The sequence below is a fragment of the Genypterus blacodes genome, unplaced genomic scaffold (assembly GCF_046128005.1).
Source record: "Genypterus blacodes isolate CSIRO-AG114 ecotype Tasmania unplaced genomic scaffold, CSIRO-AGI_Gbla_v1 ptg000032l_1, whole genome shotgun sequence".
Taxonomy (NCBI): Eukaryota; Metazoa; Chordata; class Actinopteri; order Ophidiiformes; family Ophidiidae; genus Genypterus; species Genypterus blacodes.
The window spans coordinates 7,777,907-7,802,026 of record NW_027466845.1 but is presented as its reverse complement, the minus strand read 5'-3'; the positions used below and the strand labels follow the sequence as shown (position 1 = coordinate 7,802,026).

At 45.0% G+C, this 24,120-nt stretch overlaps 1 protein-coding gene across 1 annotated transcript; it reads right to left on the bottom strand.

The window, feature by feature from the left end:
* Nucleotides 1–791: 791 nt before the first annotated feature.
* Nucleotides 792–23,611, bottom strand: pid1 (phosphotyrosine interaction domain containing 1). The gene is made up of 3 exons (XM_076146466.1): nucleotides 23,465–23,611; nucleotides 14,164–14,310; nucleotides 792–3,993 (listed from the first exon to the last, which is right to left on the bottom strand). The coding sequence occupies exons 1-3, from the start codon at nucleotides 23,492–23,494 to the stop codon at nucleotides 3,493–3,495; spliced, it is 678 nt and encodes a 225-aa protein (XP_076002581.1). The 5' UTR covers nucleotides 23,495–23,611; the 3' UTR covers nucleotides 792–3,492.
* Between the last annotated feature and the right edge of the window lie 509 nt (nucleotides 23,612–24,120).

Genomic DNA, 24,120 nt, shown 5'->3' with positions numbered 1-24,120 from the left:
TAGAATTAAGGGGAAAATAATCAGGGCTGTGTTTGTCACTGCAGCAGATCCATCATGTAGAATATTCCTCAGATTGTAGCAGTATGTTGCATGAGTACAAACATGAGAAGGCCTCTTTGAAAAGGTGTTCAAAGCATCAAGTAGCTCTACCTGCCAGAGGGAGGCAGTGTTCTCATTCAGCACATATAATTCCTCAGAGCATCCATTTTGCCTTTTTCTCTGCAGCTCTTATAAACTGCAAAATGATAGCCGGCAATAGAAGCAGTGACCAGTTAGTTACTCATACTACTGATGTGGTCACTTTGAGCTCCCACATTCTGGTGGACGAGAGGTCGGACAACAACAACAACAACACAATAAAAAGAAAGATCTGAGCAGTCAGTGGAATGTTGGGAATGTTGGAGTAAAAACCTCCTTTACAAGATTAACAAAGCTCTGCCTGTGACACACTTAAACTTGAAACATACTTGGAAATGCCATAAAATGATGTTTATGAGTTGCTCAGGACACTTTGACCACACACACAGTCGAGCTGACCACACCACACCACCGCAGACCTGTGCAGCACCTGGCACCATGATATCATCTCAAATATTTAATTGCAAGCCTAATATAAGCTTCTGTTAACAGGAAGCTTATTCACAGCCAGACACACACACACACACAGCTTCACCAGGGCATTTGATACATGCAAGGTAGCAATCGTGCAAGTGCAGAAATTCAAGAATCAAAAATCTCTTTGTGCCCTTCTGGTGTCAGAGCCGAAGACATCGATGTTGATTTGAGACAAAAGAGACCAAACCATCGCCGCTCTTGGTAAATACTTTATATGCAATTGTTGTTGATCTTTGCAAACACCGTATAGAAAACACGTAAGGTAACATTTTTCAACATTTAAAGCGCGTCTGAGCTTTCAGACAGACATAGCACAATAATCTACAGCTTCATAAACATTCATCCTCTCTGCGCGTACACACACACCTCACCACACGTCCCACCGCATTCAATACCCTTGCAAACACACGCATACACAGACCGCTGTCACTCTCCACATATTATTCACAGTAGGCTTTATAACACTGTTTCTGTATTGTATGATGGTTGTCAATTTTTTATTTAAAATAGTTATCAACATTTATGCCGTAATATTTGGAAAGTGATACATTTGTATTTACATAAGCTTATTGAGCAAGATTCAAATACAATGTGTACATATGTATAATTGTATGTAGGTGTGTATATCTATCGGTGTGTGTGTATGTGTGTGTGTGTGCTGAACAGAGCCACCTGATTGATTCTGCATCAGTCACTGAGACCATATTCAGTCAGTTTGACACAGTCTACAGACGCCAACGTGCCACTCTGATGTTTCTCCTTTGCCCCAAAATGGCTCCACGGCTGCTTGGAGGTGATGAAGGGCAATGAAGTCTCAGTGATCAGAGGATGGACCTCCTCTTCCAGCTGACTGTGAGTGTTTTCACCATGGTGGCGTGAGGAGCATTGGCAGACTTGAGTACCTGGAGATGGTTGCAGGGCGATGGTTTATTCAGCAGAGGTGTCAGAACCTTCAACCTCCGTCTGACTCACTGGCACATTCTGACTCTGTTTCTTTTCAATCATGTGTTGGGTAAATGTCAAATTTAGCAAATGGTCACAGTACCATGTCTGATTTAAAAACGCCTCATGAAGCATAAAGATGGATGCTGCAGGGGTCATGAGAAGTCCTTATTTCCAGCTCATCACACAGTTCCTCAAACTTCTCCTTCTTTCTTTCACACGCACACACGCAAGCATTCACGTGTACATTCATATACACAAAGTACAGAAGTAAGCAATTACACCTACACACATTGAAACATAACGGTTGGCACGTTTGTATACACACACAAACACACACACATACACACTGGGACCTGGGTAAAATAATGTGAGAGGAAAGTGAGGCACATAATCTGACAGGCAAAACACAGCCTGGAATTTTGGTATATTCAAAACAGGAGTCAGAAGTGGATGATTAAGGTGTTACTGTGCAGACAGGCTCAGGCCGACAGCCCGGTGAGAACTTCTAACATGTAAAATCAATAGAACACCTATATTATCCCAGGTGCCATACAAGTACACCGTGTGTTCAGAATCTGATTGACCTATTGAACAGAGACAGAGAGAAATCTTTGCTCATTGTCCAACACGAGTAAAGCAACTGTGCCACTACCTAAACAAATTTGGGGTTCAACTTCAACTGAAGCTAAGGGAACACTACAAGACAGAATCTAGTCTCCCTTTAAGGTCTTGGTCTGGGACAACCCCAGCAGATCAACGCGCGTTCGTACCAACTCGTACCAACAACTCGACTAGTCATAGATGCAACGATAAATCTCAACTTTGTTTGAAATCTCCCGAACCTAACTTTGTCTACAGGTGTCCCGAGTGTCCAGCTTTGTGATTAGGGGGCTCCCAACACAACATCTAATTCCTCCATCATCAGCCGCTCCTGGAACCTCAGTCCTGTCGTGCATCTTCAGTATTTGTAACAGGAGGAAGGAGCTCCACGTACACGCTCCTCTGCTGCGGCCTCATTCACACAGAGCTTTCTTTACGTACCTTTGCCTGCAAAATGGGACAAAGCGGTGTGTCTGAATGCGAGTCAGAGCCAGAATGGTGGAGGATTTGATTGCACTTTTTTGTTTACATGACCTATCACTTCTTCACATCCGTAGGTGCTGGAGTTTCAGGATTGTAGCTTCGGTACGGGAGGAAAGACTTGATGCGCGTCTTCTGTGATTAGTTGTGTAAAGTGCACAACAGAAAACAAGAGTCTTTAAATGGACACGGGCTTCTGAGTCTCTGTCTTGTAGTGTACTTTTAGCTGAAAGGTACCATAGTGATGATTAGTGCTGAAACGATTAGCTTTCGTTCACATCCTCACTTGTTATTATCAAGGTCAAAGGCATTGTAACAGAAATCCATATCATTATGTGCTCAAACAGTCAACGTTCATAAATTCTGGGTTGGGACCGCAACTGTAACTCTGCTGGGTCCCTACATGGCAAGAGTAGCAATAGGCTATCATGAGATGGGTTAGGAAAAAAAAAAGAAAAGAGTTGACATTGGCTGAAAAAGTGTCAGAACCACAGTGTCTCTGTGACTGTGGAGGAAAATGGAAATGGAAATGTCTAATCAATCTCTTAAGGGCTTTTATGGAGGCGCTTGACAGACCCCTGTGGGCCATTTATTCAAAGAGGCAGCACTTTGCTTTCCCTGTATGGAAATTCAGGTCTTCTGTTATTCCTTTACCTCTACTTTCCCATTATTCAAAAGCTACTTCATTATCCTGGGAATGTTGGTTCACAGGGTCAGTTAATTTTGTTCCAAATTGATAACAGAAAGAGACAGTCGGGGGAGAATGAGAGAGAGCAGGTAATAAGTCCATCCTTCCCGTCACCCCTCCCTTTGTTTGGACGGGGCTCAGGAGTTCAGTTGAGTGCCAGCTGTTCAACCGTCGTCTGGGGTGGTATCTTCAGCGGTGGACGAGTCCTCGGCAAAGTCATCCGACGAGCCGCTCTTGTGGATGCGTCCGTCGCTGCGCATGCTGTGGAAAGTCTTGCGGAAAGCCTCCATCATCGAGTGCGCCAGCTTCTTTGCCTCCAACTTGCTCTCGCACTCCACAGCGTGGCAGTCCATCTGGAAGGTCAGGTCGTCGTTGATCTCCCGGTAGATCCATGCAAATACGTTTGGTCTGATGCTGTGGTCTGCTGTGCAATAAGCGATCCGCGCCACCTGGTATGTGTCCATGGTTACCGAGGCCTCGCCGTGCCCATCCAGGTGGTGAAGACGCACCTGGAAGGGCCGAATTTCCAAAAGAGAGTTGGTTGAAGTGCAGCCCCCCTGCAGCTGGGTCAGGCCGCGATGCTCCACCAAACCGACCACCGCAGACTCTGTACAGCCAGACAGGAACTGGGTCCCCGAGATGGTCACTTTGCCCAGGTAAGTCACCTGCAGGACGGGAGAAACACAGAAACTATGAGTTTCACAAAACAATGTTTGCCATCTGATGACCAATTAACCAAACCCTCAAGTTTACAGAATCATAGCTATGAGAGGAAACAACAGGCTGTGATCCCAGAATCCTGAAATCCTGAAAAAGGGACAAAGATCACTTATGTGAATAGAATACACGTATATATTTACTCTGCCCGTCAGTGTCAAATAATGCCAGTAAGATGTAAGTGGGACCTTCAAAAGCAGCATGCCATGTCCTTTCCATGTACAAAGGTCTCGCTTTATAAACACCAGCATGAAGCAGCAACTCACACTACCACATTTGTTTAGCATTGTGGAAATATTTCCAAGAATGGGCTTGAAGTGTAACCGAGCAAAGTATGATGATGGTTACCACACAGCCTGAGCGTCTCCAAAACCTCACAGTTCAAAGGTGTTCAGTAAACGGACCAGAACACAAAACACCTCATTAAAGGTTTAGCAATGATGGAGCCAGTCTGTGGTAGATGGACATGGTAGAGCAACGCATGGACCTCATCTGTCTGTGGTTAGACTCTATGATTCATATTTTTGGTGATTGAGTGAACATCCAATGTCAATTAATACCTCCATCAGGTAAAGTGGAGCAACAGATGCGAAACCCTTCTGATCTGTAAGCTTGGACCCAACTCTCCATCTCAAAGCACCTCAGGCTTGTGTAAGGCTTTAAATATTTAAAAGCATTAGTTCATTAAAAGGTTCTGGGATGTAATCGATGTGGAGCGAATTGAAAATGAATGTACTATTGTGAACTAATTAACCCCCATTTCCTGTTTACATTTTTTGAAAAATTAATCTAATAAACTGAGGAGCATTGAGTCGTCTTCTAGACGCGTGTAGAGACTAGAGACTTCAAACAGACGGTGGAGGTGAGGAGGGTTTTTAATCCCCCTGCGGAATCTGTGCCGACATGCTCGACGCACCGCGTGTGTGTGTGTGTTATATCCCCAGGGGAAAAGAAAGATGTTGCCGCATAAGTGGCCACAGAATATCATAGAAATGAAACATACGCTGCATTCCAGTGGAGCGAGAGACTGAGAGGACGGAAGAGAGAGAGAGAGAGAGGTAGAGAGAGTGAGACAGACAGACAGAGCTAGACAGAGGGGGAGAGAGAGAGACAGGGACAGAGAGAGAGAGAATTATGAAGTGAACAAAGCTTGGGTTCTCTTTGGGAACGTGGTCAATCCAAGTCTAGTCCAGGAATAATGTCTGACTTGTGTGTGTCCTCTACTTGGTGTTCTTTATGGCTTTATAAAAATACACAGGGGAGGAGCCGGCTACAAGTCAAGCACTCAAAGACTTCTCACTCCCGTCTGTGTTTACACTGGGGCGGGGGAGCGATCGCCCCTCTCAAGAGTTCATTACAGCCGGCTTACATGCAGCACGTATCTGACACATGGCTGCAGATGCTGTAAGTGCAATTGGAAGTGTGAATAATGGAGATGGGTATCATTCATTTATTCACCCTCCACAACAGATGTGAGCGACACTCTGGGCTCAGCACATCTGACCGCTATTAAGTTGTGACAGTCTGTGCTCCCTAAAGTAAATTAAATAATCTGTATTATTGTTTTCTCGTCCAATATTTGAACATTATGATAACAATAGAGCTCCAGATACACATGACGGATAGACACAAGAGACACAAAACAGATCCATGTGCCATTTATGCCTCACACATTTTCTACTGCCCGTCTTCTGTCAGGAGTTTTGTTTAGTCCGTGTCCTACAAGTCTACCTGCTCTTTTACTCGGTCGTGACTTTGACTGAATGGGATCTTTCATGTAAGTGCAGAGTATCAGGACAATCAGTTCTCAGTCACTTTGCCTCCGACTCTGCAGCCGCTCATTAGGTGGACTTATGCACGTAGCAGCAGAAGCAGATATTCTCCAAAATTTGCAGAAAATTCTAACAAGTAGAGCAAGAGATAAGTGTTGATAAGGACGTTGTCAAAGCGATCGCAATGATGTGAGCAAATACTGAGCAATGCAAAAATCCTCCTGGCTGCATCATCCAAAAAACTGAAGCCGCAGCAGATTTGATGCAAGATGAGGAAATGAAAGACGTTGCGAGTTAAACTGGAGGAAGTGAAAGGTGAAGCAAGCCAGAATGGGAAAGAAAAATAAAATAACAGTTTAACTTAATCTTCTTACAAGAAAGGATCCTGCTCCTCTCACTGGTGACGGGCTGCATTCCAACTAGTGAGAACATAATCTCCGCAGAGCTGACTTCAGTAAACTGGCCCAAAATGTAGAAACAGTCTAAATTTGCTTCACAAAACATTATGGCGATGGTTCTCAGTGGTTAATTGAAGCATTCCAAGGTAAATTATTGACTTATAATGAAGTTGAACACATGAAGACCCCTGAGAACAGCTAGAGAATGAGGAAAATCTGCAGTGAAGTCGACCTTAAAGGTAGTATTAATGCCATCTGTATCCTACTGCGGCAGATTACTTGAGAAATACCACAAAAGCAGCGTGAAGCGACGTCTCGGGACCAAACGCGCGAGAGGAAGAGACCCAGTCAGCGACGGGAGCCGCCTGGTTCTCATTAGCAGCGGCCGCCGGGTGGGACCATCGCGTCTTTGCAGCAGATCCATCATTCAGCCGAGCACCACAGGTCTGCAGGAGCTGCCTGGGGGCCGAGGCGGTTTGAGAGTCGACCGCACTGACACCCTCTCCCCGCCAAAAGGCCGTCTGTCACTCAGTCAGCCAACACATTGGACAACTGCGCCAAGATACATCAACCGTTCAGAGTGTGATGTGTGTATGTCATTACGGCCTCGTTTGCTTTGACTTATATTTTGATATAGAACGACTTGTTTAAACGTGGACAGTTTGGTCCGATTGCTTGCTTCCTAGTCGAATGAAGGATTACTGTAGAATATGCACCCAATGTTTCCTCTCCATCCATGAAAATCTCTCGTCTCGTCTTGTCAACGTTGCTTCATCTCTGCCTGCTACGCTGTTACGTTGGAAGATTTTTGCTTGTAACTGAGGGGCAACAATTTTGACCAAGTTTAACCTCCAATTCGCTGAACAGGACAGCGTGCAGGACTATGTGTGTGTGTGCGTGTGTGCATGTATGTGTAAGGCAGCAGAAGGAGAAGTGAGAGTAGAGTTTCCTCCTTCTCAGACCAGATTTTCCTCCTTTGTTGTATAAATTGCTGAAGCATGGATGACTGTCCTTTAAAAATACTTTGGAAAGTGTACTCAATTACAACATTTTCACAGAATTGAAGCACTGTTGAGAATGTAGAATTGTTGCATATTCATTTGTTTGATAGTTTGCATCAAAATCTGCACACACACACACACCTGAAATCACCTGAGATGATTGAAGGCTCAAAGCACCGATCCATACTAACAGCTGCCATCAGATATTTATAATAGTATTATACATTACAAGGCCAGTCTTTGTAGTTAAAGATGCTGATTTCCTTTTCCCTTCCTTTCCGCTACCATCTCTGCTAATCATCTTCCTCTGGAAACTCCAAATGCAAATGTAAAGTGAGATAAGTTGGCAAGCTGTGAACCCAGAGACGCAGCAGCGGAGAGAAGAAACTGGACTGGCAACAAAAACACACAAATGTTACTTAGATGACACAGATGTGTTTGAAGTTCAAAGTTTGTATCTAAACATCTGACACCTGTTGAATGCAGCAATTGTGTGTGTATGCCTGTGTGTGTGTGTGTGTGTCTCTGGAGGAGTAGTAGCGGTATGTGAGCTTATCTGCATATCGGTGTGAGTGAGTGTGTGTGTGTGTCAGGAGAGACTCCAAACAAACAAATGATGGCTTGTGCTGGGAACGATGAAGAAACACACCGAAATGAAATGCATTCTCTGCTGGCGTGTGCGTCTGCGTGTGCAGCTCGCTGACGACAGAGACGACACGTGTGATGGAGGTTTGACTCATTCGGGATGGAAATAATTGGATTTCTCGCTGGTTGGTGGTTTTTGCAGCACGTGCGTCGCTGGACACGGCGCTCTGGCTCAAATTGATACATCAATCTGTCCACCCCGGACCAAAACACATCTGCTGTCCTCCGCTCTGGCATCTCTGCGTTGGCGAGTCGGGCAGGCGACTTAAATCAATCCAGAGATCCACAGACTCCACCACTTTGTTTCAACTTTCCAATGAGTTTCTTCCCTCTGAAACTCCCCGCGACTCCACTTCCTTCCACTCTCTCTCTCTCTCTCTCTCTCTTCCATCTTTCTTTCGCTCCCCCTTTGCCTTTCCTCTCCTCTATCCTCACATCCCCTCTGCTCCCATCGATGGCTAATTGTTAACAGATCTATACCGTCAAACAGAAAATATCGATTCCATGTGAAGCACAGAGGAGACAGAAACAAAGATCAGTGAGAGGAACGAAGGCCTTGGGCCCTGCAGAGAAGGAATGCTGCTAGGAGCCAAATGGAGCACTTACTCACTGTATGCCTTTCTGTGTGAGACATATGGAGAAAGACAGAAAGGGCGAGGAACAGAGAGAGAGAGATAGAGAGAGAGAGAGAGAGAGAGAGAGAGGCACTGTTAAACAATTGCATGTGTGGGGAAACGTGGCCACTATAACAGGCTCTTATGATGATATGGAGAATATTGTCATTTTACACACACACACACACACACACACACACACACACACACACCCACAAAAATAATGTCTGTTTGTGTTGTGTGATTAATTTATGTCTCCCATGTTTACATCATCACACGTCACAACTTTGTAGAGTCCCACGCGCTTCACACAATCCTTGGTGTGTGTGTGTGTGTGTATCAATAACTGAGGCTTAACTGGTTTTAATATGTTTGTGATTAATAACTGGTCACAAACACAAAAGTGACCGAAAATCGTAGCATGTCGAGCTTAAATGTCAAATGAGTAACAGAGAGAGAGAGAGAATGGGGAAGGAAAGAAGAAAGGGAAGAAAGAAACCAAATGCTAAAGGAGATGTGGGAGGAAAAAGTCAAAAGAAAAATGAGGGATACATGGACAGAGACAGAAAAAACAAAACACTGCCACAGTTCAGGAAGAGAGCCAGAGGGGAGAGAGAGACACTGACAAGAACATCCTGGTCTACGCACGCACAACATACACTGAGGGTCGGAGTGTGTGTGAGTGTGTGTGTGTGAGTGTGTGTGTAGGCATGCATGTATGCAGATCGCGGGCAGCTGCTGTAGAAAGTAGAGGGGATGAGGACAAAGGGAGGTGTGGAGATAGAGAGGAAAGAGGGATGACAGGGAAGAGGTGATGAGGAGATACCACAGAGAAGGTTTTGGGAAAAGTGCAAGGTTCGGTATTCCGCACTTTCCCAGAAACTGATCCAAGGACAGACAGGTGCTACAGAGAAAACATGCCGTGTATCTCCGCTCTCCCTTTCTGTTTGCTGGATCCTTTCTTTCTCGGTTCCATTCCCAATGACACCGGATAAGATGAGAGTGGAAAAGCAGGCTGATGTTCATCATTCCATACATACCAGGCTTTCAGTGGAAAACAAGAAATCGTGAGGGAAGGGAAGCGGTCAGCACAGCACAATAAACTGTCACATCAACCTATAATGATGAATGCAGCTCATACATTTTTGTCTTAATTGGACCGTGTATTACATTTCCTTTCTGGCGTTGGTTCTCATCTATATGTTATATGATCCAGTGTGTTTACATGCTGGCCAGTGGTTGAGCTGATGATGATGAGCTGATAGGACGGTTACACAGCAGTGAGAGGGAATAGAGAGTAAGAGTATTTGCCTTTAGGATGCATGATTTTGCAAAAACATCATATTGCGATTAGTTTGAAAAACATCAGGATTTGATCGACGAAATGATCAAAAAATCACGTGACCACTTGGTTTAAGGCTGAAAATGTATAAAGTCACTATGACATCACACTATGTAGGTTTTTACTTAAGAAGAAATGACGAAATTCCAAAATTAAATGAAACTTTTTTGTATTTTTAGGCCTTTTTTAACATCAAAATGTAACACCTTTCATCATCTCATGCAGTGCTTCCAGACATTGTTTACTTTGTTCAATCGCTGCCGTTCACCATCACATAATAATTAATGAATCATTTTAATTTGATAAACTGTGCTATCCACTATCCAATGAGGTGGATGACCGAGGAGTTCATAGACAGAGTTGATGAAGTCTTATCTCTCATGCTCGGTACCCTGGTACTGAGATAAACACACTTATTAAGCTAGCAGGGGTCCAGCGTGTTCCTAAAGTTAAAAAACAAAGGTCAGGTTATCCAGGCAGCGGCTCCCTCTCAGTGGGCCCCCGTGTCTGGATCCCCCAACATGACTGGGAATCTGATGGGGAACGCGGCATTCCTGAGGAGGCTGTTAACATTCTTCTAAACTCATTGAATCAGCACAGTACAGCTGGCTCCACTTGCCACAGCCTGCAAAGATATATGAAGTTGTTTTTTTTCTTTAGGAGTGCTGCATGTATCTGCTTGTTTGTGTTGTGTAGCAAGAAGAAGGTGCTCTGTGTACTGTGTGTGTGTACTGTGTGTGTGTGTGTGTGTCTGTCAGTACAAAACAGACTGAGTGTTTCAATGTGAGTCAAGTCAAGGAGCACATTAGTGTACAGTAAATGAAAGCAGCTTTCACTCCCATAGCCGCTTCTATATGGGGCTTGTGTGTGTACGTGTGTGTGTGTGTATGTGTGTATGTATGAAAGCTCAGTATAGGGCAACAAATCTGCATCTATCAGTGATGTAAATATGAATGTCAGTTATTGGATCCAGTATAAATGCCCTGCTGTGGGGACGGCCCGTTGGTTGGTGCTGTTAGCTAACAACAAGGAGGAGCTGGGTCTGAACCTGACGGGGAGCTTTGTGTGTGAGGTTTGAGTGTTCCCTCTGTGCTGCTGCCTTTGAATCCTGAGGCCCAAACACACATGCACGCACACACACAGACGCGCACGTACGCATGCACACAAGTTAAACCAGAAACTCGAAGTTGCAGGTGGTAGGTGTGTGAGTGAATGAGTTAGTGTGTCCTTGTGTGTTAGTGCTATGATAGAGGATGGACCCTGCCTCTCAGCCAGTGTGTGTGTGTGGATAGAATACTGTGATCATGTGACTCTATTATTAATCTTTAGACTAAATTCATCCTAAATGACAAACCTATGATGACCACAATCTCTGGTGAAATGACATCATTGGTACATGATGACCTTGATCTGAGTGCAGATGAGGATGAGGAGGCCACACACAAGTTCACTTGAACTTCAGACATCAGACGGCCTTTTAACACCTCCCTGCCTCCCTGCTTCAAACACACACGTGCCTGTTTTTAGGAGGGACGCTCTCGTGGGTCAGCTCACCCCTTTGGTTGCTAATCATCTTGAAATGCCAGCAGAGTGTGTTCAGTTCTCTGTGGTTCACTAATGAAGACGTGAGGTGATCACCTGCTCACTGACTGACATCAGAATATCAAGTACAGAGAGACAACAACACCTCTCCGGCTCATACATCAGATAAAGCCTGGACTGGACTAGACTGGACTAGACTGGACTGGCGTGCCCTTGTGAATGATATCAGCCTGAGAAGGGAACACACACTCTCCTGCATTGGTCTATAACCAAAACTGACATGGGAAGAAGTCTGACATTAACAAAATGCTGCTCACAAGCTCTCCTGTAACAAAAAATGTTTTATTCCTAATCTTTCAAATTCATCACATCTGTCAGTATGATGTAATTGGGGTAATTTAGTCATTGCAGTCAATCCAGACATAATTTACTTAATGAAATTGTGTCTTTTCCTGATTTCACAATCCAACATTGAAGTGATTTCACTGTTAATGTGATAAACAGTGCAGCTCTAACTGCCTTAGAGTCTTTACTCCTAGACAGAAAATGACATGGATGACCGAGAGCTTCCTAGACAGATGTTATCATCCAGCCTTACTCCATATCCTGGCACCAAGATAAAGACACTTATTAAAAACTAACTTGCTCCTAAAGTACAAAACCAAACTGGATCCCACAACACGACTGACAATCTGGTGGGGAATCTAGAATGTTCATCAATCTGAAACTGAAACACTGATTTTTGAAAGCATTTTAAGGAGACGAGGCAACGACTCTGACAAGGAACAGAGCATAACAGCCCGGGCCATCAGATTTCCATAATCACTTCCACTTTCCTGAATATATCTGCTCCACATAATGCTAGTGGAGCAGCATAGTAGTGCGATGAACTAATTTTCTGAATAGAAGTGGCGGGCTGTGACAGCTGTGGGCCAGGCGGGGCAGTGAGAGGTGGCCTTTCATGCTTTGTAGCCGTTAGCTTTGGCAGAGGGACAGCAGCCCTCAGACGGCCTTCCTGTCTCCCTGTCAAACGGGAGCACAACTGATGCAGGGAGAGGACGGAGCGGAGGAGGAAGGGAATAGAGAAGAGTGCACCAGGACAGGAAATTGGATTATATGATACAAAAAGGAGAGGAGAGGGGAAGGCAGGGGGGGGGCAAACCTCTGTTCCTTCAATTTAAACTCACGCACGTTGGAAGGTTTAATGCCCGAAAAAAGCAGAGGTGCTGGAGCAGGTGCACAGACAGAGAATGCAGACAGACAGGAAGTTACACAAGACAAACAGACAGACAGACAGACAGAGATATGAGAAGGTAGCAGAGGCGTGAGAGAAATGAATTTTCGTTGCTAACATTCTTCCAATATGTGTGTTGGGGCAAAGCTAGGAAACAAAATAGCGAGCACAGAAGCAAGACATGGATGGGGAAGGGGTTCAAAGTCAGCAAAGAGGGCCGCCGAGGTCCAGAGCGCCCGACCAACCAGCGCTGGCAGGCTGAGGAGTAACACACACAAACACTGTGGGCAAACAAAGGAACATGCACTCGCAGCAAAGGCTCCATTTTGTGCGTCACAGCTGCGGCTTGATTGAGTCTTTTCAGCATGTGGAAACAACTGTATAAAGCTTTTTAACTGCTTTTCGTGCCGTCTTCATTTCTCCCCGGCTTTGCTCAGGATCACATCACAGTCTAATCTCACTTGCTTTAGCTCGTTGGGTTTGATTTGAGAGAACTGCTTCACTTTGGACGCTTCCGCTGCACCGTTTACAAGAGTCGACAGGGGATACAGGAGGCGGATGAGCAAACAAAAGCTGCATAAAAGGTCCAAGGATGCATTGTGAATATTGCTGAATTGTAGACGCTTAGAAACGGTTCAAGTAAAGTCGTCACCAGCTCTCACCACTAACACCTGATCTACTTGAAACAAACACACACACACACACACACACACGCACACACGCACGCAGCGTTGCATTAGTGCGTGTTTATCCGCGAGCCCGTCTTGTGCAATGATCCGACAAAAGCAGACAAACATCAACAACCGGCGTTTGGACTCAGCGCGCCACGTCTGTTTTTCTTGGCAGCGACTGCGAGACGTGATTTATGTTTTCCTCAGCATTTGAAGACAACAGACATCTGTGAAATGCTGTGCGCTCGTATCAGTTTACAGTGGATGGTTGGAGACGTTGGGAAGAAGCTTCATGTCGATGGTACGGTAGAAAAGTACTGAAGGCAACATTTACACTTGGAGAAACTTATGATTATGTTGTGATTCCACTGTGGTTGTAACAGGCAGGCAGGCAAACGCACAAAAGATACAAACATTTAGTTGGAAGCAGAATCTGCAATAACTGCATAGTTGCCATTTTAATGAGTAGCCCTGTTTGTTTTTGTCTTAAGACTGAAGAAGCCAGGATCGGATTATAAATCAAGCTGCTTATTGGCTCAAACTCCACATCTGACACTCGGTAGAGCCAGGAAAACAAAACAGCCACACACACACACACACACACACACACACACACAGACACACACAGACACACACACACACACACACAGACACACACACACACGATACAATTATATAAGGACGTGATCACGACAACACCAAAACCTCAAAAAGTAATGAGAAAGGAGGGTGTAGTAAAAGTATGCCGTGGAATTTAATAAATGTCCTTTTCCGAAAGAAAGGGAAACCTTGGGTAAAAACAACTGGATTAAAATTCTGTTAATGCTCTTTAATAGGGTTTAGGACGTGTGTGTGTGTGTGTGTGTGTGTGTGTGTGGTAAGGGATTGTGTGCTCCTACCTTGTATCCAGCTTGGGTCCGGCTCTTTGCGAGCGGCGTGGTGGAGCAGAGCTCAATGGCCTCAGGCTCGTGGAAGATCACCGTGGGCAACGGCTCCTTCTTCAGTGTCAGCACATTTAGCTTGGTCTTCAGCATGGTCTGAAAATGCTACCGTATGGGAGAGAGGAACACAAAGAGAAGCTGTGTCTTTAACTGTGTTTACAACCTGCGACAAACGGCTAGAGCCAATAGAAGTCAGAGCGAGGGTGCAGAGCTAGGGAGAGAGAGGGAGAGAGAGAGAGAGAGAGAGAGAGAGGCCGGGTCGGGTCGGCGACTGGGGGAATGTTCGCACCTACGTGGGGACGTCTGCTTCACTCAGACTGGGGTTTGTTTGGAGAATGGAGGACATATTGAGCACAGCAACCACTTGATCTGCGACTGACAAATTAAAGGATCCATTTATCAACCCGCTCGGCCTCTAGATCAATCAACAGATGGTTCAGAAGTCGTTCGGGGCAAGTTCACGTCACAAACCAATCGGTCCATTTGGGATTAGACCAAAGAGCAAAGAGCACTTCCTCAATTTCCTTCCCGTCTGCTGTCTGCACGTGCCCTTACACACTGAAGGCAGGGAGGATCAACCAAAGGGCCTCAAACAAAATGTGATCTTATCTGTGGGTCTGACATCACCTCTAATTTAATAACTGGTCCTCCTTTCAGTGATTCAGTGATTCATTGATTCATTTCTTCTTGGAGCAAAAGTTCATACAAACAATAAGAACAGTGCAGACAAAGCACTTTACTGTCTCTCAGGAGTGTCGTAAGCTTACTGTTTGATTGAAAGTCAACTATGAGAGAGACATTGGATCTTAAGTCTAAGATCCCTGTGATCCTGGTACCTAAAGATCTTTTGTATTGTGAGTAGAAATAGTGCCCACAATAAAAAAGAAAGGCCTTCGGCAAAAGAGACTAGTAACTGTATGTTCTTAATACAGTTACTACTAAAATGATGGATTAATGGAACGCTTCTGCAGACAGAACCAGAGGAATTCCACTTCACATTTGGTTGTCATTTATGTGTTTTGATCATTCCTAAGTGTATCGTAAACCAGACGTTAGAATGTCGAAAATGTCGAGACAGACAAAGGTGAAACGTGAGGTAAAAGCCGGAGAAAAATATCGTGACTCTTGGTATTATTCCGACACACACAGAGGAAATAAACCAGGGTGAAAACTGAAGACTGAGCGTGGAATGTGTAGAGCAGATGAGGCCTCGGCGCACATGAAGATTCGTTTAAAAACAGAAGAGAGCCGCTCTGACACTCTCATTCTACAATCCGCCGGCAGGACCACATGTTCGATCTGGTCCTATGAGTTGTATCCTGTGGAATCTGGGCTTCAGTCTAAAACGGTCAAGACAGAACTGAGCGGCTAACAAATCCAGGATGTTCACTCCTCTGTTCTACGGAGATCAAAAGGCACTTCTGACACATAATCAGTGGAATCCTGAACCTGGACTCCACTGGCACTTAGTGAGAACTTGAGTCTTCTCACTGCGTCAGACATTGTTCATTACTACTCGATTGGTGCTTGGTCTGATTTAGCAGAAGGCAGCTGTGGAAGTTAATAATAAAGGCCAAACCCTAAATTCATCAATGGAGTTTGGCTTCAGCAGGTGCCATAGTGACACTGCATCCATGTGAAAGGAAGAAGGCTCCATACCGACCATTTGATTTCAAAATAAAAGCCAATCTTGATCCCCTCATTACATTGTCCAGCTTTTTGAGTCAAATGGTGTTGGGTCTGACCTCTACTGACCAGGTCGTCTCCATTTCTTTGAGACACAGGTACGCTCACATTCTTCTTCACATCTTCATGTAGAGAAAAGAATAATTAAAAAGAGGGGCGTCAGGAAAGGGAAAGAGAAAGAGACAGTCGAGGAAGAAGGGAGGAGATGGAGAAAAAGTAGAACAAATGATGGAGTTGTGAAAGTAAAGCCACATGTGTGTAAACGCTCGTTGACCTCTGCGTCAGCACTTTACGGCTTCCTGACAGCGGCTCACATTCCTGTGGTTGGCTCCGGTACGGAGAGGGGGCGGGGGGGTCTGTGGTGGGCTCTCCACTCCTCCACCCCCCACCAGGAGCAAAAGGCCTGAGCGGAGGGCCACTTGTGGATTAAGGCTGGAATTCTATTCATAATATTTTTACTGCATTGAAATGTTTTTTTATTTCTCAAGCCCCGAATGTCTCCTCATCAAGTTACTGCTGTTATTGATTCTATTTCTAACTGTAATTTGGGCTCTGGGAGCGTTTCTCTCCCCGTACCCAGGCCGGTGGAGGCAAAACATTTGTATATAGGAGGGAGAAGACAAGGGTCTGTCTCTCTGCTGCACTCCAAAGGCTCAACAATGGCCGCTGTCACAAGAAAACCTCAAATCCTTAAATAAAAGGTCGCCTTTCAGGAGGATGAAAAGCAGCCTTGTTTTAACATCCACACCAAACTATGCTCACAGGTCTGACTTCTCTATAAGTGTTACAGAAAGTTTTAATTTAAAAGGAAGTCTTGGCACAGGATATTGATCTAATATACTGTATGTTTATCATTCTCTACAAAGCTGCCAAGAAGAGGTCTCTGCTCTCAAAGTGGCTGTAACTGGAGTTATTATGAGACAAAAATCCTTTAGTAACGATTGAATTTAAGTCATTTCTGCATCTGCTGACATAAAATGGAAGCACTGAGGGACCTGCACCCATCCAACATCTACTGGCAGACGACTTTAACCGAGGAGAGGAAACTACTCAGGAACAAGTGTTACAGCTGCACAGTTTCACTATGTGCACAGAGTGGAAACAGAATATTGATTTCTCACTTCAGTGATGTTGCCAAGATTTTGCATTCCAATCACAAATGTGTCGCAAGACAAGCCTGACAAATTCATCTTTCAACTGTAGATTCAAGTGAAATACTGCGGTAAGAAATGATACAAATCCAATGGGAGAAGAAAAAAGGCATGTAAATGAATTAAAAGTTTGAAGGATTTATTTCTGTGCATGTGATCTAACTTCATCACATTGTCACAATTGATATGATATGACATTTGCTGTGATAGTGTGTGTCTATGACATGATGTTGGCTTTGGAGTGTGTGTGAGATTGTGGCCTGCAGTCTGCAGCCTTCTGTAGTGACGAGCTTAACAGGTCACAGATGGTAAGTTTAACTTTTGGCCCCCTGAGGTGAGGCAGCATTCTTACAGCAGAGAGACTCTCAGGTTAACCTCATGGTGAGTCACTGCGCAAAGGAAAGGAAAGGAAAACCACTGCCGCGCCCACCAAGGCTCAAACGTGAGGTAACATGGATGTGATCAGGACGACTGAAAACAGGAATGGGAAGAAATGGATTCACCGTCTACTGTCCATTCAGGATCAAGAGCTAAGGAAATACAGTGCTTACATACACACATGTCCCTCAAATGACCGATCACGAGGGTTGGCCATGGAGTTATGGATGGTTGCAGACTCAAAAGATGTTTGGGCGCCTGAAAGGTCATCACAGATATTTAAATCATGTATTCTGTGTCTTTTTGTTTTCAAAGTAGAAGCCAGAGCCACAGCAACTAGTCACAGTTGCTCCTGGGTCACAGATAACATAAGACAATAAGAACTTTCCTATTCATCTTCCTGATCATATATAAAAAGGTGGGATGTTGTGATAGTCGTCTGTTAGAGTAGCCACGTAGAATCAGAACTACCAGTTAACAATAGTGACTGTTTTACGAAGTGGTGGTATCTATAATGAACTGCCGTAAAGCCACTATGACAAGAGTTGAGTTCAGAGTAGATTAGTGTAGTACAGCTTTGTTGGTGCTTTGTGTTGTCAGAAGTGCTGCGACTGTTAAAACGCTTTAAGGAACAAATGGGAATACAGAGAATCTCAAAATCTCCATCATCCAACCAAAGTGACAAAATACGGAGAGCGCTGGACATATTTGTGGACAGAAGACACACATGCGGTTCTTTAAATACTTTGTCTGCAGAGAGCACAAACAACCTCACTGTGTTTTATTAAGCATCACAACGGTGGCTAACTAAACGAACTAACTGGGTTTGGAACAACGTGCATGTTTAGGAGTGCGTCACACTGTTGCAGACAAAACAAATGAAATATGCAGCGAGCAAGAATTTCCTTCACGTAGTCAGAAATGTGATTTCTTGCCGACATGTTGATATCAGCCATTTATTTCGTAGCTCCTTGCTCGGACTGTGGCAGAAGAAGCTGATTAGCAGCACAAAACGAAGCTTTCTGGTTCTTCTTTGAGGACCAGATGGCAACAAATCCTGTGTACACACGAGACATAGACAACAATCCAGAAATCAAGGCACTTTAGCCTTGATTATACTTCCAGAATGACGCAATACAAACAGCAGCAGATAGAGTGGACAGATGTGCACGCAGATCTCCACCAATTTCATTTAATCTGCATATGGAGGACGCACTTCACAAAGCACACGCTCTGCTGGGTCATAGGTCACGGCTCACACTCAAACACACAAAGTCACTTACACATATGGGCAATAGAGAGTTTACAGTTTGCCTGAGCTGCATGTGTTTGGATGGCTGGAGGAAACCAGAGCGGCGGGAGGAAGCAAAACGAGTCCCCGTGTGTAAGCCTGAGAGCAGCTGAGTGTGGAAACAGCCCACAGTGCTGCTCTTCCATGTGGTTTAGTTTCATCCTTCCATTTCTGCATGTACTCATTTTATTGTGCTGCAGCACTCAAACCCTGAGACATCCTGCCAATGCACAATCTGAATTTGTTCAAAAACAAAAGACCCACATGGATGATATCGGCCATTTATGTCCCAGCTGTGATGAAGCCGCAAAATAATACAATTCTACTATTGATTTATTGCCTGAATCGCAGTATAATTGAGGTTTTAAACTGAGCGTAAACACACCAAGTAGCATCGTCACGACAACTGTGCGCATTCAGTGACATGTAGGTTACATCATTCCATCTTTTCTCCTGCTGTGGTACTTTTAAACACAAGATAATCCTGAGTTAGACATCCCAGGAGCTGTTTGTAAGGTCACTCCACAACACAAATAAAGAGATCAGGCCAAATAACAAACATGTCTTTCCAAACAATGTCTTAAGTTGGACAAGGAGGTAAACCTGAACATGATGCCAGACTGGCACTGGCTCTCTTATCAGGGTGCCATGTGTTGGCTTAGAGGTGGAGTGGGATGTCTCGTCTACCCAACGCATAAACACATACCATGTATATACACTAACAAGGGCTGGTGGTTACTTCCTGTGCCACCCCAACCCCCCTGGCCCTCGCATGGTACAAACTGGGCAGTGTAACTGAACCTCTATGTGTTTACAGCCTCCCTCTCTGATCCTGGGACAGTTTACGAGAGGAAATATGTCTGAAGACACTCAACCAAAAAAAAAGACGGTGGGAGGTCTGTGCCAAGCCCCTGCACGGCGGAAAACCTGGTTTTCTGAGCAATGACTGGAGAACGAGGTCTGTGGGAGGGCACGGTTGATGATTGGATGGTTTGATTGGTGGGTTTAGTTCTGTAGGAGGGAGTGAGCATTAAAGGACCCAAACCTCAGACCCTGGGGGAGGCAATCTCTGGCTGGCAATAAAAACATCATCAACTCTTTGACCCAAGCTATGAAACTACCCGGACATCTCAAATAGCCTGCACGCAGCCAAGATGCATGAACGCGACCTGCCAATGACAAAAAACACACTGCATGCATCTCTGATTGATGTCACATGTGACAGTTTGACCCCCAGAGCAAAGCCGGAAAAAGAAAGAAAGAAAGAAAGTATTTGCGGCAACACGCTGAATCAAAGCAAAACTAAAACAACACAAAACTAAATCTCAGGTCTGAGGGGATTCAAGTTTGATCAATGGACAGGATCAGATTTCCTACAATCACAAAATCCAGGAGAAACCCTGAAAAATCCTGTTTTGTTCCAATAGGAGGTTACTGGTGCAAAGAACCCTGGGAATGCAGTGCCAGCTCTACTCATGGATTCCTTTTACGAGAGAGGCCACAGTCTCACAAACATAGCTGTGATGGACCACAGAGCAGAGAGACAGGGGACAGACAGAGGGACCGACACACAAACAAATGGCAACATGCAGACTTAACAAGAAAAGGCCAAGAGACGAGACTGAGACCTGCGGTTGGTTCTGGCCATGTTTGACCTCAGACAGCTATTCCTGCATTGTCAGGACCCTGTTTGTCAGCGTCACAGACATTCACAAGTCAACCGACTGAGCCACAGCTAAAGACGGGAGCTGCTGACGGGGGTATAAACATGTTCAAGTCTTTCTGTGTATGTACCTGCCTGCTATCCTCGATATGTGTGTGTGTGTTCTGTTGGTGAAGATGGCTGCATATTGTGCCATCTATTGTCGGGCTGTTCCTGGGAAGACGAGCTCCTCAGAATGACTGGAAAATGGCAAAAAGAGGCAGATGGAGTAGAACAGGACAACGAACCTTCAAAACACCAGCTTGGGCTTCAACACACTTCATCAATATAAAAAGGCATCAATCGATGGATCGGTAACAACAACTCCCACTGTGGCTGTTCTTACTGTCAACCGCCTCCATCCATCCGACAGTCCGTCTATCCATCCATCCATCTATCCTTCCTCTCCTTTTAACACTTGAGCGTTAGACAAAAAAAAATGCAGCAAGACATCAGGTGTTGCTATGGAAACAGAAGACCGCACAACTGAGAGTAAAAATGGATAGATGCCACGGTAAAAAGGAGAAACAACAAAACACTAGATAATAAGCAGCAGGACAAACTAGATCATCTACCTGATGCTCCGGCTCTCGAGAACGCCGCCATTCATCGCTCAAACAGGTGAACAATGACAATCCAGGCAGCGAGGATGGCCGTTACCATGGTTACAAAGCAGGGAATGGCTAGGTATGTAGGAAAGGTTGGTTCACTCTGGTCTATACTATCATTTCCTTTTGGGTTTCCTGTTCCAGCAGTAGCAGTGAGTGACAGAGGTATTATCCGTCTGAAGCGTTTGGTCCTGGGCCATCTAGTTCGCGTGGAATTCTGCTGGAGATCTTTAGGAATTCTGAATAGATCGTCCCTTGCTGATTATGGTCCAAAGCCATTCTGAATGAGCATGTGCATAACCATTAATGACTGCATTCCATTTTCCTGTGCCAGTGAGCCAGCGTCCACATACACCAAGACCCCGGGACTGGCACACCTACAAGGAATGCAGGAGTTATTGAGTCCATACGTCCACTAGGAAGAAGCTCTATAGCAGCTGAGCCCAGCTCCTTTTAACAATCTGAATCCAAGTTTCCCCCAAAGTAAAAACAGTATTAAAATCACATCTGTTCCGTCACGAGTAGAACAGAGAGACACTGTAGGCGACTGTGAAAGCGCCACATTCTATATCAACCACAACCCCAGAACAGACGTTGCTGATCTGTGACATGAAGCAGGATGAGGTGACATGACAGACGTGACTCTAATCTCCCAAAGACAACAAGTTTAAGAGGATTGGGGTGCAGAGAATTGCCGTTAGGTCAGGAAATGGCAGTTTTCATTTCAAAACATATTCCTGTCTGCAGACATTCTTTCACTTTGAAGGAATTTCTAACCTTGGCATGGTCCTAAACTCAGCAGGGTTGAAGTTGTGTGATAGAGCTTTTCCTTGTCATTTATTGTGTATTGCTAGTGACAAAATGTAAGACTGGAATGATTTCTTTTATAATTTTCATATTCATAATAGACCAGTGATTTCCAATCTGTGTCCTTGAACGCCACATGCAGCACTATGCATTTCCTCTGATCACATCTAAACCAGGTGTGTTTAGTCAATAAGGAGTTTAGAGGCACAAAGTCTGGATGAAGTAAACACACCTGATTTAGTGACTAAACTTCAACAACAATTTATGAATAATGACAATTTAAACATCTTAGGCATCGTGTTTGGTCATGGGTTATGTATCCATTTTCAAACAAAACTGAGCTGTTGTGATTTTTCTGAGACACGCCATGACAACTGACCAAGTATCCATGCTGTAGAATCAGAAATCGGGAAGAAAAGAGATGTGTTGATTGAGCTTTGACTCTCAAGGACGCAGTAGATGTCTCTCACGGTGGACATTTGGACTTATAATAGCAGGAAAAGCAGCGGTGTAAGGTGACATGGCAGAGGGCTGCGTTCCATTTAGCTGTGCCAGTGAGCCAAAGGGGCTGTGACACTGACACAACTCACACACACACACACACACATTGCACTATTCTTCATGGTGTGTAATCAGACATCAAACCTCCTCCTCACTCCCAAATGACTCAAATCACCGTATAAACGTGCACAATTCACATTTAGCTTCTCAAATATTCCACCGCCGTGAGATGTTCAGTTTTCCAACGCGGTTGCTAAGCGACAAATAAGCATGATGGATAAGCATTATTAGCTCGAGCTTTGATGTATGTCGACTCAACAAAAAAAACAAAAAAGTGCGAAGAAAAAGAGCGGAACTATCCCGTTTGAATAATCCCCGATTCCATCTTCTTGACGCCTGGACGGAGGGAGGATTGTGCAAATTCACTTGGCAGCCGCTCCACAGTCCGACATCTGGAGAGCATTACGTCTGCAGGAGACATGAAGCCAGGCTCGGTGCACGGCTCGGTCCTGGAGAGCAAACTACGTGTCATTAAGCCTGTTTCCCCCCTCCATTTCTAAACAGGTCGCAGGCGCCAGGTTGTTTTCGTCGATTCCGAACCAGAGATGAAAGAGGGGGGAAAGGAGAGATTAAGCATCCTAATCGCAGGGAAAAAAGGCCGAGCAACATGACGCCATCTGAGGGGGAAATCATGGTGACACCGGAGGAGGGCCTGCCGTGGGCTCTCCGTGGGTTATAGTGTGAGGAGAAGCAAACCTGTGGGCCGACATCGCTGTTTACACACCGCTGGAACACATTGTTGCATTCGGTAGATTCGGCGGATTCGCGCAGGAATGCAGGGGGACGTCTAATTGTTGCGTAACGGGAATATGTGCTTTTACCGACGTAACAGATAGAAAATGCAGCGTTGAATGAGAGCTTTAAAGCCGACGGCAGCAGGGGTGAAACGTTTGAAAAAAAGACCGCGGTTGAATTTTAGACACAAGTCGCCAGAAAACATCTGTAGCTGCTGAGGAAGTCTCTCCTCTCCCTCCGGCTGGAGCCACGCTCACACGGCGGGGAGCAGTGAGTGCTACCGCCGCTGGAACCAACCGTGTCTTTACCGCCACCCTCTCATGAATTAGACGGAGCCTACCTGCAATCGCTCCGACGCGGGCTGCCACATGTTAGTAGAAACAAAGGGTTTTCCGTCTTTACTGCAGCTTGTTGTCTTTGCGTAGTCCGGCTCACATCTGTTCGCTCTCCCGTGCTCTCTCTCTCCTCTCTGTCCTCCCTCAGGCTGGCGGCGCCGTAATCAATGCTATGTTGCTCCGCCTGGCTGCTATTACCGCACCGGCCAGCAGGTGGCAGTGTCCCGAGTCCGTCTGGTAAACGCTATCAATGATGCTTTCAGGTGCTTTCGGAAATTAGTATCTCTACCGGATAGCGCTTGATCTTCAAAGTGGGATTATTAGTTTGTGATTAAATTTATTTATTTATTTTTGTAGGTTAGAGTCCGCAGGTCACACGAGACATAGGTGCATTTGAATGATCCACTAACGTCAACTCAACCTTTAAAGTAAGATTTTTCGGTATATACAATGGGATGAAATGATCCTTCTGTGGTTGTTTTGATCTTAGATGTTTGTCGTTTCTGTCTTTCTGGCCAAAAGCTTTTGCATCCTTCATAACTAAATGGGATTGCACAACCGGGATACTTTTATTCCTCCTACCTGGCTGTTGTGCATCTGTTAAAGTCAACAACCTGAATGTAAAACATTCAGATGTGGGAAAAATGGACAGAAGAATTTT

Bases quoted from the DNA above. Each gene is read 5' to 3' on its own strand.
- pid1 (XM_076146466.1), bottom strand. From the start codon at position 23,494: ATGTGGCAGCCCGCGTCGGAGCGATTGCAG. The intron at 14,311-23,464 runs GTAGGCTCCGTC...CCCATACGGTAG, and splicing joins CCGCGTCGGAGCGATTGCAG to CATTTTCAGACCATGCTGAA. The intron at 3,994-14,163 runs GTAGGAGCACAC...CCCGTCCTGCAG, and splicing joins GGACCCAAGCTGGATACAAG to GTGACTTACCTGGGCAAAGT.